General features: G+C 42.0%; 1 protein-coding gene across 1 annotated transcript; it reads right to left on the reverse strand.

Moving 5' to 3' along the window:
- Positions 1-231: 231 nt before the first annotated feature.
- On the reverse strand, positions 232-13,226 carry LOC137909431 (centrosomal protein of 128 kDa). Its single transcript, XM_068753891.1, has 25 exons — positions 13,053-13,226; positions 12,786-12,872; positions 12,423-12,546; positions 12,078-12,196; positions 11,681-11,772; positions 10,995-11,067; positions 10,430-10,552; positions 9,272-9,382; positions 8,657-8,731; positions 8,386-8,512; positions 7,822-7,973; positions 7,452-7,523; positions 7,157-7,342; positions 6,782-6,970; positions 6,115-6,579; positions 5,317-5,469; positions 4,918-5,082; positions 4,507-4,566; positions 3,847-4,039; positions 2,934-2,983; positions 2,571-2,594; positions 1,898-1,975; positions 1,659-1,772; positions 1,058-1,166; positions 232-764 (listed from the first exon to the last, which is right to left on the reverse strand). The coding sequence occupies exons 1-25, from the start codon at positions 13,224-13,226 to the stop codon at positions 691-693; spliced, it is 3,189 nt and encodes a 1,062-aa protein (XP_068609992.1). The 3' UTR covers positions 232-690.
- Positions 13,227-13,378: the final 152 nt, after the last annotated feature.

Consider the following 13,378-nt stretch of genomic DNA (forward strand, 5'->3'; position numbering starts at 1 on the left):
AAAGCTTAGTAATAAACGCTCACCAAACAGATCCTTAGATGCAAAAAGATTTATTAATAAATTCATACACTTTATAGTTAATAAAAAATAGACATCTGTGCTTATTAAGTTTTAAAAATATGAAACAAAAAAATATGAAGGTCAGTACATACACGATGTGAAAAAAAAACCCATGTCACATTATGATGAAACAATACGCCCATGATTAAAGTACATTTTGTACAAAAGGCACCAGTAGATATATACTATATAATCATATCACAAATATATAATACATTTCTTTATACCAACAGTTCAGATTGATCGCAGAGTAAATCTCTTCGATCAATCCAAGCAGTTTGTTACATTTTTCTTAATTGCAAAAACAGTCAAATTCTTTTGGCTTAAAACGTAATTCAGGATTTCAATAAATAACATTCAAACATCTTACAGTATATTCGTCTTCACAGTGACCTAAGTTAACACCTAAAGTATTTTAAAAGTTTGCTGTGAAATCTCAGTCTAAACCTCCGTCTCTTGAGCACCTTCAGAGATCTGCTTGAGGTAGAGGGGCTGAGGCTGAGTATTGGGGCCTCTTGAAGAAGTCCAGATGTTCTTTGTTCTGGCTGAGGGCCAGGCAGGTACAACAGCTGTTAGCACCGTGTCTTTAAGTTTCTTGAGACGGTCCCACTTGGGTCGCTTCAGGTTGAGCTAATCTGGGAGGGGTTTGTAGCCGTTGAATGTGGAATCATTCAAATCTGCACTGGTCAGGCGTTTCGGAGGAGCTGGGGCAGGACAGAAGGGAAGGCGAGAAGACGGTTAGATTACCGGTCAGAGCTTATAAAAGGGTTGAGATTTTCATAACTTGCCAAATAAAACAGTGTGAATCACAAATGTCCAAAATTATCTGTATTTAATTAAATATGACATCATAAACTTTATCATCTTAAAATGTACTGTGGAAGCAAATACTGTAGCCAATCATCACAATCTGCACTGTTTAACAGAAATGTATAGATGGAAAAGAAAACACATGAGACAATAGATAAGTGTGTGTGTGTGTGTGTGATGTACTCACACAGTGTGCCAGATCTCAGAGGGCTGCAAAGGATTGTGCTTTTGTCCTTCATGGAGGAAGACAGAGCAGCCAGTCTCAGACTCCTGGAAGTGGCTTCCAGCTTCTCCTCCTGGAAGAGAAGAGGACAACATATCCAGATATCAGTTTTCCAGTAAGAATGCAGGAAATAATATCAAATCCATAACAGGTATCTCCTGATATTCGGCTATCCTGTCGTAAGGCCCGCCGTGTCTCTTAGACATTATATATAGATCAACATCCCAGAAGTCGTCTCTGAATAGATCTGTAAAAGCGCTCGTGGTTTAAACTCAGAATGACTGTTTCAGTGGAGAAGCTTTTTGTTGTGGGCATTGCTTCGTGCCACTGCGTTGGGTTGGCCCACTCTCCCAATCCATGATGCCTCACCAGCATGTGGAATTATTCATTTATGCCTACAAGCAGCAAATTAGGTGAGGTGCACATTAGCACCAGTGTGGGCGAGCTACAACAAATGGCCCTCGAAGTCAGGTTAGCCTTATTAAAGCACAATCAGTGGCAGGAATAGCAAACGTGTGGGTTGTTGTTGGGATGTACTCGCTTCATAAGAACCTGACTGTCGTACTCTGTACTCTTGGATTCTACGCTTGGACTCCTCCAACTGCTGCTGTAGGTCGCAGACGATCTCTTTGTATTTGGTGTAACGCTGCTCTACCGTCTCCCTCTGACGCTGCGACTCCTGCAGGAAACAAATGGAGGTGCAGAAAATCACAATGATGATGACTTCACTTAATGAAAATCATTGTCGTGTTTTACTGCACCGACTGCTGCATCTACGTACCGGTACGCGTTAAATGAACTCACCTCCAAATGTTCAAAGTTCTCCATCAAACATTGTTTCTCTGGAATGGCCTCCAAGTGGTCCAGAGCGACTCTTGTGTTCTGGAAGCAAAACACAAAACAAATTGTTTTCCTGAGACCAGGAGAAACTCGGGAAGACGTAACTACAGACGCTGTGATATGTACGATGACTTTTATTAGTCATGTCATTAACAAAATAAAAAAATCTTGTCAAGAACAAACAGCTTAATACTCTATGCAGAACGTTTCACTAGCATATAATGGACTTGGGCTACATTCCAAATCCCATGAATGACCCCCCCAAGTGTCTTTTTCTCATTTCCTCAGCACTTCTAAATTCACATTAAGGAAAAAATGGAAGAAAGCGAAATGAGGTCAAAGTAATCAGTGGAATACATTTCGTTAAATGGCGGCCTGAAGCGATGATCGCTGGTCGGCGGTTCTGAACTGCTCTGTGGTGGCGACGGATGCGTTTGGTCCAAAACACAAATACGTTGCATTAAAGCTCATTTATTGCTTTTCTAAAGTATTTTTGTTTGGTTTGTTGAAATTATCTTAATATTATACAATAAATATAATGACTGTTCTGTCCCAGAAAAACCCACCAAACCCTTACCTTCATGGGGGAGTTCACGCTTAAACTCACCGGGATCTTTTATCAGAAATCAAATCTTACCGTCTCCAGATCCAAAATACGATCCTGCAAAAACACACAAATGCGGTACAATTATTTGATGTGCATATTTCATATAAAGATAAAAAACCAGCCATGAGGTTCACATTGTTTGAGGGTTAGGGTTAGTCTATTTATGTGATGATTTGATTGATAAGCATTGATAATAACGCGTCTACTCCAGCTTCAGCCAACCGTTAATGCACGTTCGTGTGAAGATCGAACAATTTAGCTTGAGATTCACGCACAAATAAAAGAAGAGGGGCTCCAATGCAGTTGAAATTAAGTAGATGCAATGCTAGCAGCATCACAGACACAGACAAGCACATAGATAAGGATGAATAAATAAATACATTAAATGCTAACCTGAAGGGTCCTCATTTCCTCCTCCCTCCTGCGACTCCTCTCCAATAGTTCTGAAAGATACATAGCAGTTGAAAATTTAATGCGCTTTTCGACGTGAAGCACTCATGAAACAGAGGATGCAAACAGATAAATAGTTACCGGTAGTAAAAGAAGTGAGTGCAGCAACAGAGATAATTACAGACAGCTTATTGTCGTGTTGTGCAAGTGTTTGAATTCTCTGGATCTATCGCGTTATCCCTTCTGTCTGGCATTATAGTCTCTTTAAATCTTTATTGGTGTTAATGACAAACGAAACAGGCCCTTTTCACTGTGTTGCCACGCTTTCCCTGGCAGTTACTGCTCATTAGGAGAAACTGAGTCCAAGTGGAACTTAAGAGGGATAAAAACAATGTGATGTCACCAGAGCCGTCAAAGTTCACGCACATTAGGATGCTTTCTCAAACTCGTGTGATCATGAACAAACGGGTCTGTGAGCATGCTCTATAAAACTACATTAGATACAGTTATACAGGAATCCATTTCCACAGCAACTCCTAAAAACCACGACATGACTCCAATGCTTCAGTGGCATGCAGGCAGTGCCTTCCATTTAACTACCCTTTAACTTGATGTATACGAGAAGAATAAATTAGGAAGGCAATGTCTTACTAGGATGCATCGAACAAAAAGGATTAGCGGTCCATCAGTAATGTTTGCAGAAATCAAAGCTGCTTTTCAGTATTCAGTATTAACCTAATAAAAACCAGAGAACCCGATTCATCTCACATGATGCTGTGCTTTCACATTCTATATTGTTTATGACTCACAAACACACACACACAGCCCCTAAACCACAAAATGTATTCTCTATGCGTTCTTAAGAGTGCCTGACCCAAAGGAAACGCATTTTTCTAAACGAACACTATTTGTGTACCTCTCTTTTCAGTGCTGACGGAGCGCAGCAGCGTTTCTTGTTGGTCCAGGCGCTGCAGGAGAGCCGTCTGTTCCGAGTCCCGGCTCTGTCTGAGAGCCGACAGCTGGTCCCTGGTCTGATGATGCTGCTTCCTGAGGCTCTGTTCTCTCTTCTTGCTCTCCGTCACCTCCTCACACAGCCAGCGGAGCTTGGTCTGGTTGGTTATATAAAATAAATGCACAATTGTTTTAGATGCCGCTGATGACAATGAATTCCTTTTTCCATTTATCTGCTGTCATTTTGACCGTGAGCAGCAGTTACCTCAACAATAAATCATATATATATATATATATATATATATATATATTTGTGTGTGTGTTATAAAAAGAATGATAGCATGGTAAGTGTTTAAACAAGTAAAATACAGAAGTACAAACAATGCCTCCATATATGTTTAAGATACTTTTTTAACTAATTTTTTACACCAATAATAATAATGTTTTATGAAACTGCATTTCAAATAAAAAAATGTCAATGTTTGGACCAGAATGTTATTTTTCGTCATTTGGCCTGGAGACGAGCATGGTGTTCATGGTAACAATTACAGAGGTTAAATATTGTGCTTTATCAATTTCATAACTGATTATCTCGAAAAAGCAGTAATGAATGGGATAACCATACCTTTGTCTCAGCTAGCCAACGATGAGGGTCTTTAACTAACCCAGGTTTCTGGGAGATTGCCTGTCAAAGAAGAGAGATCAATGCAAACGTGACATTCTGTAGTGAAGGGTGCGTAGCTAGCTTCCTCCACAGACCCAGAAGTATCAAAGGAGTTATAGTAACTATGAGAAACAACTAGTAGTCAAGAACATGTGGATGAGGATCAAAACATTAGTCTCTCTCAAATTTCATGTCAGGAAAATGAGCTGATGTTACCGCATTCGACACGGCTCGGCTCTTCTGCAGGTTATTTTCCTTTGGAGGATCGTAAAGCGTCTGTGTAGCTGCTCGATATAGTGATGCTGCATGAAACTGTCGTGACTTCAACAAACAAGCAAACAAACAAAGAAATGAATATATGGAATAAAATACCTGCAGTTTGTCTTCACCATTCCTCGCCAGGCGGCGGCAAGCTGCATCTAGTTCCTCCCCCATGGAGGTAAGGACAGTCTCTTGCTCCGCTTCCATCCTCAACACCTTCTCCTCTAGCTTAACAAGCTCTGACTGCGAAGAAAGTCTCTGTTCACTTGACATGACCTGCGGAGGAGAGCCAAGCAGGACGTAAATTAAAGCTTGCTGTGAGCTGCTTCTAAGTTATGACAGTAACTTAGTACACAGACGCGAGTATAAGGATATCAAATGCAGCGCATTATGCAGGTAGCAGAAATATCCGGGTTTGCTTGTTACAAGATCAATATAGCGATCGATTCAGTTTACTGAATAAAACATGCACAACGACCCTGGGCATCAAGAGAACCATTCAGGGCTTACTTCCTGTTTGAGCAGTTGGTATTTCCTGTGGAGAAGCGAGTGTGCCTCATCTTTCATTCCCAGTTGGGCCACCAGCTTATCACACTCATCCTTCATCCGATCCAACTTCACTTGCAGCAGGCCGCACAGTTCCTTGGATGAAGCCGCATCTGCCTAAAAGTGAGAGGACAAGCTTAAGGCCATGATTTGGAATCAGGACTGACCAGTTATCTGGTCCAAAACATATCAACTAAACACAGTGTGTGTAGTTTGTGTATCAGAGACAGTAAGACAGAGTGGAGAAAACAGACAAGAGGACAAGTGCGAAACAAAATAAAATAATATTTTCAGCTTTTACAGTTGATTGTGGGGTCCCTCAGGTCGAGTCCTCCATCTCCAACATTGCTTGGAGAGCTCATCTGTCCTCGGTTCATCCACACTCCGGGAACAGAATGAGAATGTTTCCCGTGTCTCACTGAGTCGGAAATATTCCGGCGTGTCACCCAACGATACTATAAATATCAACGTGTGTGATCGACATCGTGGTGCAAAGAGGAAAACGTCTGTTAAAGTTGGCTTCGGACCTCAACATCTTTAAAAAAAAATCAAAGACAGTAACACGTCTGATACATAATACACAGCACGGCGTTGCTATTTAGAGGGCCTTCTATCTACATAAGGGTAGAGGATCAATGTTTGTGTGTGTGCGATAACTATGTAGCTCCAGCCAGCAGCAGGTTAGCGCTTAGCAGACTTTAGTACTATTCAACAAGCTCTATATCGTTTTCCTTCGCCTCTACAAATCGTAATTTCTCATACCTCCACCTCCTTCATGCGCTCCCGTTGACTTTCATCTCGCTCCTGTTGGCAGAGATTGAGCATGTCCTGCACCTCGCGGTCTTTCTTTGTCCTGCTCTCCTCCATCGTCACCTTCATGTTGTGCAGTTCTTTTTGATGCACCTCCCTCTCAAGCTGCAGCTGTTGCCCGAGCAAAGCCCGCTCCTCCTGTACTGCCGCCAGCTTGGCCTGTAGCTCCAAGGCGCCCTTTTGATGAGTCTTCTTGGAGCTCTCCTCCTCAACCAACCGTTGAGCTAGTTGGGCATGGGCTGAAGTCATCTGCTTGAGGGTGGCCTGAAGCTCGGCTTGCGTGTCCTCATCTTTCTGATGGCGCCGGGCCTGGTTGTCTGCTCTCTGGTCCAGCCTCTGCTTCTCTTCCTCCAGTCTCGTCTGGATGGTGAACCGACGGCGATTCTCCTCCTCAAGGGCAGTTGAGGCCTCTCTTACCTAAATTAAGTCGTACTGTTAGAAGTTGATCAAATCTCTTTTAATGACTTTAGCAGCAGGATAGCATTTATAACATTCATGCATCAAGCCAATAGTTCATTGACATTTTGATCCACACTCTATGGAACTACAGCTTTAAAAGAAATCGGTGTGTTCAGTGATTTGAGAGAGATTTTAATTTCCTGGATGTCCAACTCCACACCTCCCGGATTTCCTGCTCCGCTGACATCTGCCGCTGGCGGATTTCAGACAGCTCCACTTCCTTGCGATTAAGCTCTTCTTCTCGGTGGGCCAAACGGCCAAGGATATCAGCGAGCTCCCTGCGGGCCGACTCGGTCTGATGGCTCAGCACCTTCAGCTGGGTCTGAGAGCTCTCCTTTTCCTTGGCCGCCTGGAGAGAGAAAGCGAGAGCATCGGGGGGGAAACAGTCATGATTTACACCAATTTAAAATAAGGGCTAAAAACTTCATATGGAAAAAGATGGCCAGCATTATAGCGATCAATGGTACGTAGCCACAGCTGCTACTGGAGGCTGGGGTGTCAAAGTCTGGTAATGAATGCATCTGCCTCAACTGACCTGCAAGCCCTTGTCGGTAAGGAATTGAGCCCGGGCCTGTGCATCCTCCAGCTCCTTCTGCAGTCTCCTGCACCTCGTCCTCCACCGGTGAACGGCCTCCTGGGCCCTGGTCTTCAATTCATCTCTTGTCCTCGTGCTCTCCTGGAGTAACGCATCTGCCTCCCTCCTCTCTGCCTGACCCCGGCTCTGAGAGGATATGTGACTTTATGCAAATGTTTTCAAGGACACGAAACTTGAATATAATTATTATCCGCTGGTTAATTAAAAATCGATGTAATGACCAATACTACAATACCTGTATTTCCCTCAGCTGTTCCAGCATTCGTAGCTGCTGCTGTTCACGCCGCGCCCGGTCTGATGACAATTCCTGATATATTAAATAGATTAAAAGGTCAAGCGCATGCAACTGTGTGTGTGTGTGTGTGTGTATGCTATGGCTAAGACATGGATATAGACAAGTCAGAAGACTGAGATATTTGGATGCAGAGAAATGTGTTTTTTGGCAAAAGAAAGCAGGAAAATAAAGAAAATCAATGTTTATTATACAGTAGGAAGGTGACAGAGAACTCACGGGTAGCAGATACGCAGCACTTCCATAAACACCTTCTCTGAACATGTAACGTTGAGCTGGTAACCACTTGTGTGTTAAAAGCACTGATACACACCTCTACCTGTATGCTGAGTTGAACTCTCTCCCTCTCCTTGCGATCCAGAGCTTTTTTCAAGTCTTCAACCTCGCTGAGGACTGAGGCTGTCTGTAGCTGGAGTCGCAGCTCTGCTACTTCTTTCGCTAGGTCCAAAGGATCTATAGACAAATACAAGTACACAAACATGTTGATAGAAAACACAGGGACAAGGCGGCTTAAATTAATACACAGTACATTAAAACAATTCAAAGTATAACTTCTGAACTACGACAGACCTGAATACAGTTAATGGTCAATATCATTGTCAAACTTTCCATGTATTTGATGACTTACAATCGATAACATTATCAACACAGGGGGACATAATCATAAATTTCACATTATTACTGTGATAGTCAAATTCTGGCAAGAGCCGATCCAAAACCAAAAAACTACCAATGTGAATACTACCCAAACATTTTTACAGGCATATACACCAATTATTTTAGTACTAGAATATAAATATTTCAAATCACCCATCACCTACATTCCAATCTCCCTGTGCATTCTCCACTTCTGTTTATCCAAACCCATGTTCAGTACCTTGCTGTCCACCTCTTCCCTCCTCCCTGTCAATATGGCTGCCATGTGTTTGGCCAACGGACTGGGCCTTCTGAAGCCGAGTCTTCTCCTTCCTCACCTTCAACAAATCACCCCGCAAGCCTTCCACCTGAGGATCGTGACACAAAAGCCATTCAGACTGTCTGGAACTAACATTCTCTCGGAAGATGCTTTTTTTTTTTATCATTGTTTTATCTCAAGAGGTTTACTGTAGCTCTGCACATACGGCACACCCAGCGGTAAGCAAACCTGCCTGTTGAACAAGTGTCTCTCTGCCTTCCTCGGACTGTTCAAGTAATCGTCGAGCGTTCTCCAGTTCCTGATTCATCTAAGACAGCAGAAAAATAAAATTGTCAGGGAAAATGCGTAATGGGAAAACAGTCTGGGATTGGATTTAGTAGTAGGAATATAAAGTAGTACGTGCCGTTGTCAAGAGTAAATCCTTACAAATACTGCGTCTATAGATTCTAGGTTTAGGAAGTCTATGAGTTTAGGCATAACTGATAAAAGAGTAGGGCAGCGGCTCCAATTGATTTAATACATCGTTGAAAACTACAGCCGTCTAAAATTATTATGTTTATGATAGAAACTTTATGGAAGCACAATTATTTCCTTTAATTAAAAAACAAACAAACATGTGAAGTATGTAATATACTTGGGCGCTATCATAAGAAAATAGTTTGATTTTCCTCTCTATGGGTGGGCTAATTAGTTTTCTGTAGGTCTTTCTTAAACGCCATCGCCGACGTATGGGAAGGAAATTCTAATTGTTTAAGAACTAACAAAGCTAACCTGCTACAAATCATAAATGGAATACCTTAAAAGCGTAAACGCCATATATTATTTATTTATATCAGTATACATTAACCTCGGACTTCTCCCTCTCTGCCGTCAGTAGCCTGGCTGTCATGGCCTCCTGTCGTCCGTGATGATGATGATGATGATCCTGGTGATCCTGGACCAGGCGTCTCCCTGAAGTCTACATGATGCAACATACAGGCCACAGCATGTATTATAAGACCACACATATTAAAGTAGCATAAGAACGCAACATGAGAGCTGTGATTGCAACGCGTCATCTCCCATTCTCATCCTCTTTGATTTGTGTAAGACCTCAGATCCCCACTCATTGAGCAGGCAGTGGTGATGGATTACCGGCTGCCAGCAATAACATCTACCCAAGTGACTCATCAGCTATTTGATTCACATCACAGCGGCCCCATCAGCAGGGGATAAATGTGCTCTCTGCTCGCCCTCCTCTTTTGCAGTAAAAGAGATCGTTTTCCTCTTCATTTCCTCCTGCTTGTTTATTTACCCTTAATTTTTGGGTGAATGCTTTATTTCCCATCTCCCCAGGCCCCGCTAGTGTCCCATTAGGGCAGCGTGGAGGAGCTACATGCAAACGAACTGGTAGCTACAATCATTGCAGTCTGTTGAGGTCCGGCTCACAAAGCCTGGGTGTGGCTCCACAGCGCCCCTCTGTGTTCTGCTAACAAACTGCAGTAGGAATTTTGTAACTGCATTTCAGTGAAATTATTGACAAAAAAACAAAATATACATATATATAGACTTAAAATAAGTCATAAGTCATCTTAATGAAAGTTAACTTAATTTTGAAAATATTTTCAGTCATTGCGTTTGCTTCAATGCTTTGAACTTGTTCAAGAACTGTTTTCTTTTTCTTTATTTAGGTTATATTCATATTTACACCATTTATAGGTCACTGTTGGTACGTCTAGTTTGGCAACTATGCTGACTACACTCATCCGGAGTGCAGTCAGCATAGTCGGCTGAAGATTAGACGATTACGTTCGTCTCTTCAAGAAGATTAATGAGTTCAAATCTGCGGCAATGCACTGATCAGCAGAAAATTGCCATCTATGTTAATAAAACCTCATCCTCCAAACCACTATCAGATACTTGATCATATCGTGAATATGTGAGTATAACTATAGTAAAAGTGCTATCAAGAAATCAGCAGGAAGTTGTGTGAACATATCAGACTTGTGATGAGGACGAGTGTCACCTCCTGCAGCTCATCCGACATGGTCGCCCGCTGATCCGGCCTCCTCGCTCTCCTCATATTACATTGCTCAGTGTCCATCTCTCTCTCCAGTTCTTGCAGACGCTGCTCCACACGAGACGACGCCTGCAGATGGTCAGACGGAGGACGCTTAGGTCACACAAAAATCACTGGGGCAGGACGGGGGCAAGATGCGATAAATACGACACCAGGAAATGAAAAGTGTTGCTGAGGATAATAGCGAGAGCACTGACTGCAAGTATTAAAGTCATGATGCGAGAATTCAGTCAAATCAATAAGCCATGACCTAATCTGATAAAGTCCCCAACATGACATGATTTTTTTTAATTCTATTATTAGAATTATTATGATGCAGTGAACACCGTTCACTGCAGAACAGAATAATTTCTACAGAGAAGAGATATGCATATTGCTCTACAAGAGGATGGATGGACGCTTTACACAGAGGGTGAAGTTCTTCAAAGACTGTGAATGAGGTTGCTCTAAATTTCGGACACATTCACCATAAATTTAGGAAATATTGGTGAAATGCACAGTAGCCACTCACTGAGGCCTTTCTCTGGGACGACGGCACGTGGCCTGCGAGGCTTTCCATCGCACGTCTGGTCTCAATATCATTCCTGTAGGAAAAACACTGCAGCTGAATAAAATGTTTACATAATCACCATTTATCAAAATGTGAATTCATAAAATGGCAATAAAAAAATAACATTGCTTCACATGTTGAAATATGGATACATTTTGTATGAGAAGAGATTAGAGATTTTCTTTAGTATATTTTAACAAAGCATTTTTATTTTTTCACAGCCTAAACCTAACCTTTGTAGGCAACTCACAGACCACTTGTGTGTACTGTAAAACACACCATAATACCACTAAGCTTATGATCCCAGTCAGTGAGTGAAGTACAAAAACACACTGTAAGGAGAAAGAGGCAACTGAGTCAGAGAAAAAAAAATTAACATGACGTAGTGACCTTTTTTTTTACCTCTTGGACCCCCCCCACCCACCTCAAATTTCTGTCATTCTGAGGTTAATCTAGGACCTTTCGTACATTTCCTTCTGTGGATTACTACACTGCTGATCTATCTAGTTATGATGCAAGAAAGAGCAGGCTGATTGTCACCAGTCTGGCAACTCTAACAATCACCTTGTGTCTTAAAATGGCACTGACTGGTAAAGTGGGTACTATTCAGTGTCTTACAGGGAAAAGTCAGTGTTTACATCTGGTACCTATTCCGTCTGAGGATTTCTCTGCCCAGGTCATGAGACAGTCTCTGCTGGTCACAATGTAGATCCCTCAGAGATTGATGCATCGAGTGAATCTATGTCGGACATACACAGATATAGATTCAAAATTACATTGTCTTAACAACGCTGCTCGCCTATTGCAGCAACAGTAGAATCACAATTGATTATAAATAATTATAAAAGGGTCTCCTGAAACAAAAGAGGCATCTGGAAAGGACAATATTAACATGAACAATATTTTAAGACCTCTTGGCAGCTAGCATAACAATGTTTAGATGTGTTGCTAACAGTGTGTCGATTTGAGGAAACTTTCTGAAACTCCCCGTCCTGACAGTAACAAGACGCTCTGATTTAGTTCTGGCCCGCCTCCATTTCTTACATCGTCTGCTGTCTGGCTGGTATCCTTGAAATGAACACTGGCAGACCGAGACCGTCTTCTACTTCTTGGAGTGCTTGTGTAATCCTTCAGTGGTGAAGTGGGGTAGAATCGCTGGCCATCTGAAATTACACATTTACGTTTTAACAAAATGAGAGCTTTAAAAATATTACTTCCAAGTACAAGCTCAGTGAGGTGCACAAAGTACTTTATGAGTGACATCTTCATGAGTTTGTGTCATTTTCTTATTTTAATTTTTTTTAGCATTCATTCTCATTGCAAGCTAACCACAAGTAAGATTACAAAGCAAAAACAGCTGAACCAGATCTTTTTTTTTTTTCTCCGTACCTGATCCTGAGTCTGCATCGAGGTCACTCGAGTGCAGAGTTGAGGCTGAAGCAGAAGCGCCATTCGATCTGCCCACCCTTTGTGACTGAAGCTGACTGATCGACTCCTCCAGGTTCTCCCTGAGCTAGTACGAAAAAGCAGACAAATTATAAACTCACAAAACAAAACAAAAGTTTGGTAGCTTTAAGCAAAATTGTAACTGGCAAGGAGAGGCTGAAAAAAGTACATGAAAGAGAAATCAATTCTTTAAAATGATCTTGAGAAGGTGGAAAAAGATGGGGTGGGAGAAAGTTTAAATTAAAAGTAATTAATTAAAATGTAACAAAAAAAAAAGATACATAGTGGTTAATATAATATTCTGACCGTTGCCATGGTTTCAGCCTGATCATCTGTATGGTCTCTATATTGGCCCAGCATGTAGTCTACTTTAGTCAAGTTTCTACTGGTGTCCTGCAAGAAAAACAAGCTCTGTTAGCAATTACTGATATAAATTCAGAAATCCATACAAGCTATACACGAATAGACTGAGGATGTATGCTAGGTTTATGTAGACTGTACGTCAACCAGGCACAGGCGTGTGTACAATATCCGCAGGTGGATGAGATCTGAGCCGTCTCTGTTTTGCAGTACCTGTAAAGTGTTAGCCAGCGTGCTGATCTTCTCCGATATGGCTCCTGTTCGATCACTCCCTCCTCTAGCAGGAGATCTGACTCTGTCCCCTCCATGTCTGCTGTGGGCTTCACGCCCCCGAGGCCTCTGCACTCGTCTGCCATACGAGTCAGACTCACTGGAGGATGTATCCATAGTTTCAGACGGGGAACAATGCGACGATCAGAGGCTTGACGACACAAATCTGACGACTAGTGGACCACGCCGTCAATCTGATTAACACACAAACTAGACTGTTTATGAACCTTTTTTTTTTTTTACACTCGATATTTTTGTCATGTCGAGCA

Source organism: Brachionichthys hirsutus, chromosome 20 (genome assembly GCF_040956055.1).
Source record: "Brachionichthys hirsutus isolate HB-005 chromosome 20, CSIRO-AGI_Bhir_v1, whole genome shotgun sequence".
NCBI lineage: Eukaryota > Metazoa > Chordata > Actinopteri > Lophiiformes > Brachionichthyidae > Brachionichthys > Brachionichthys hirsutus.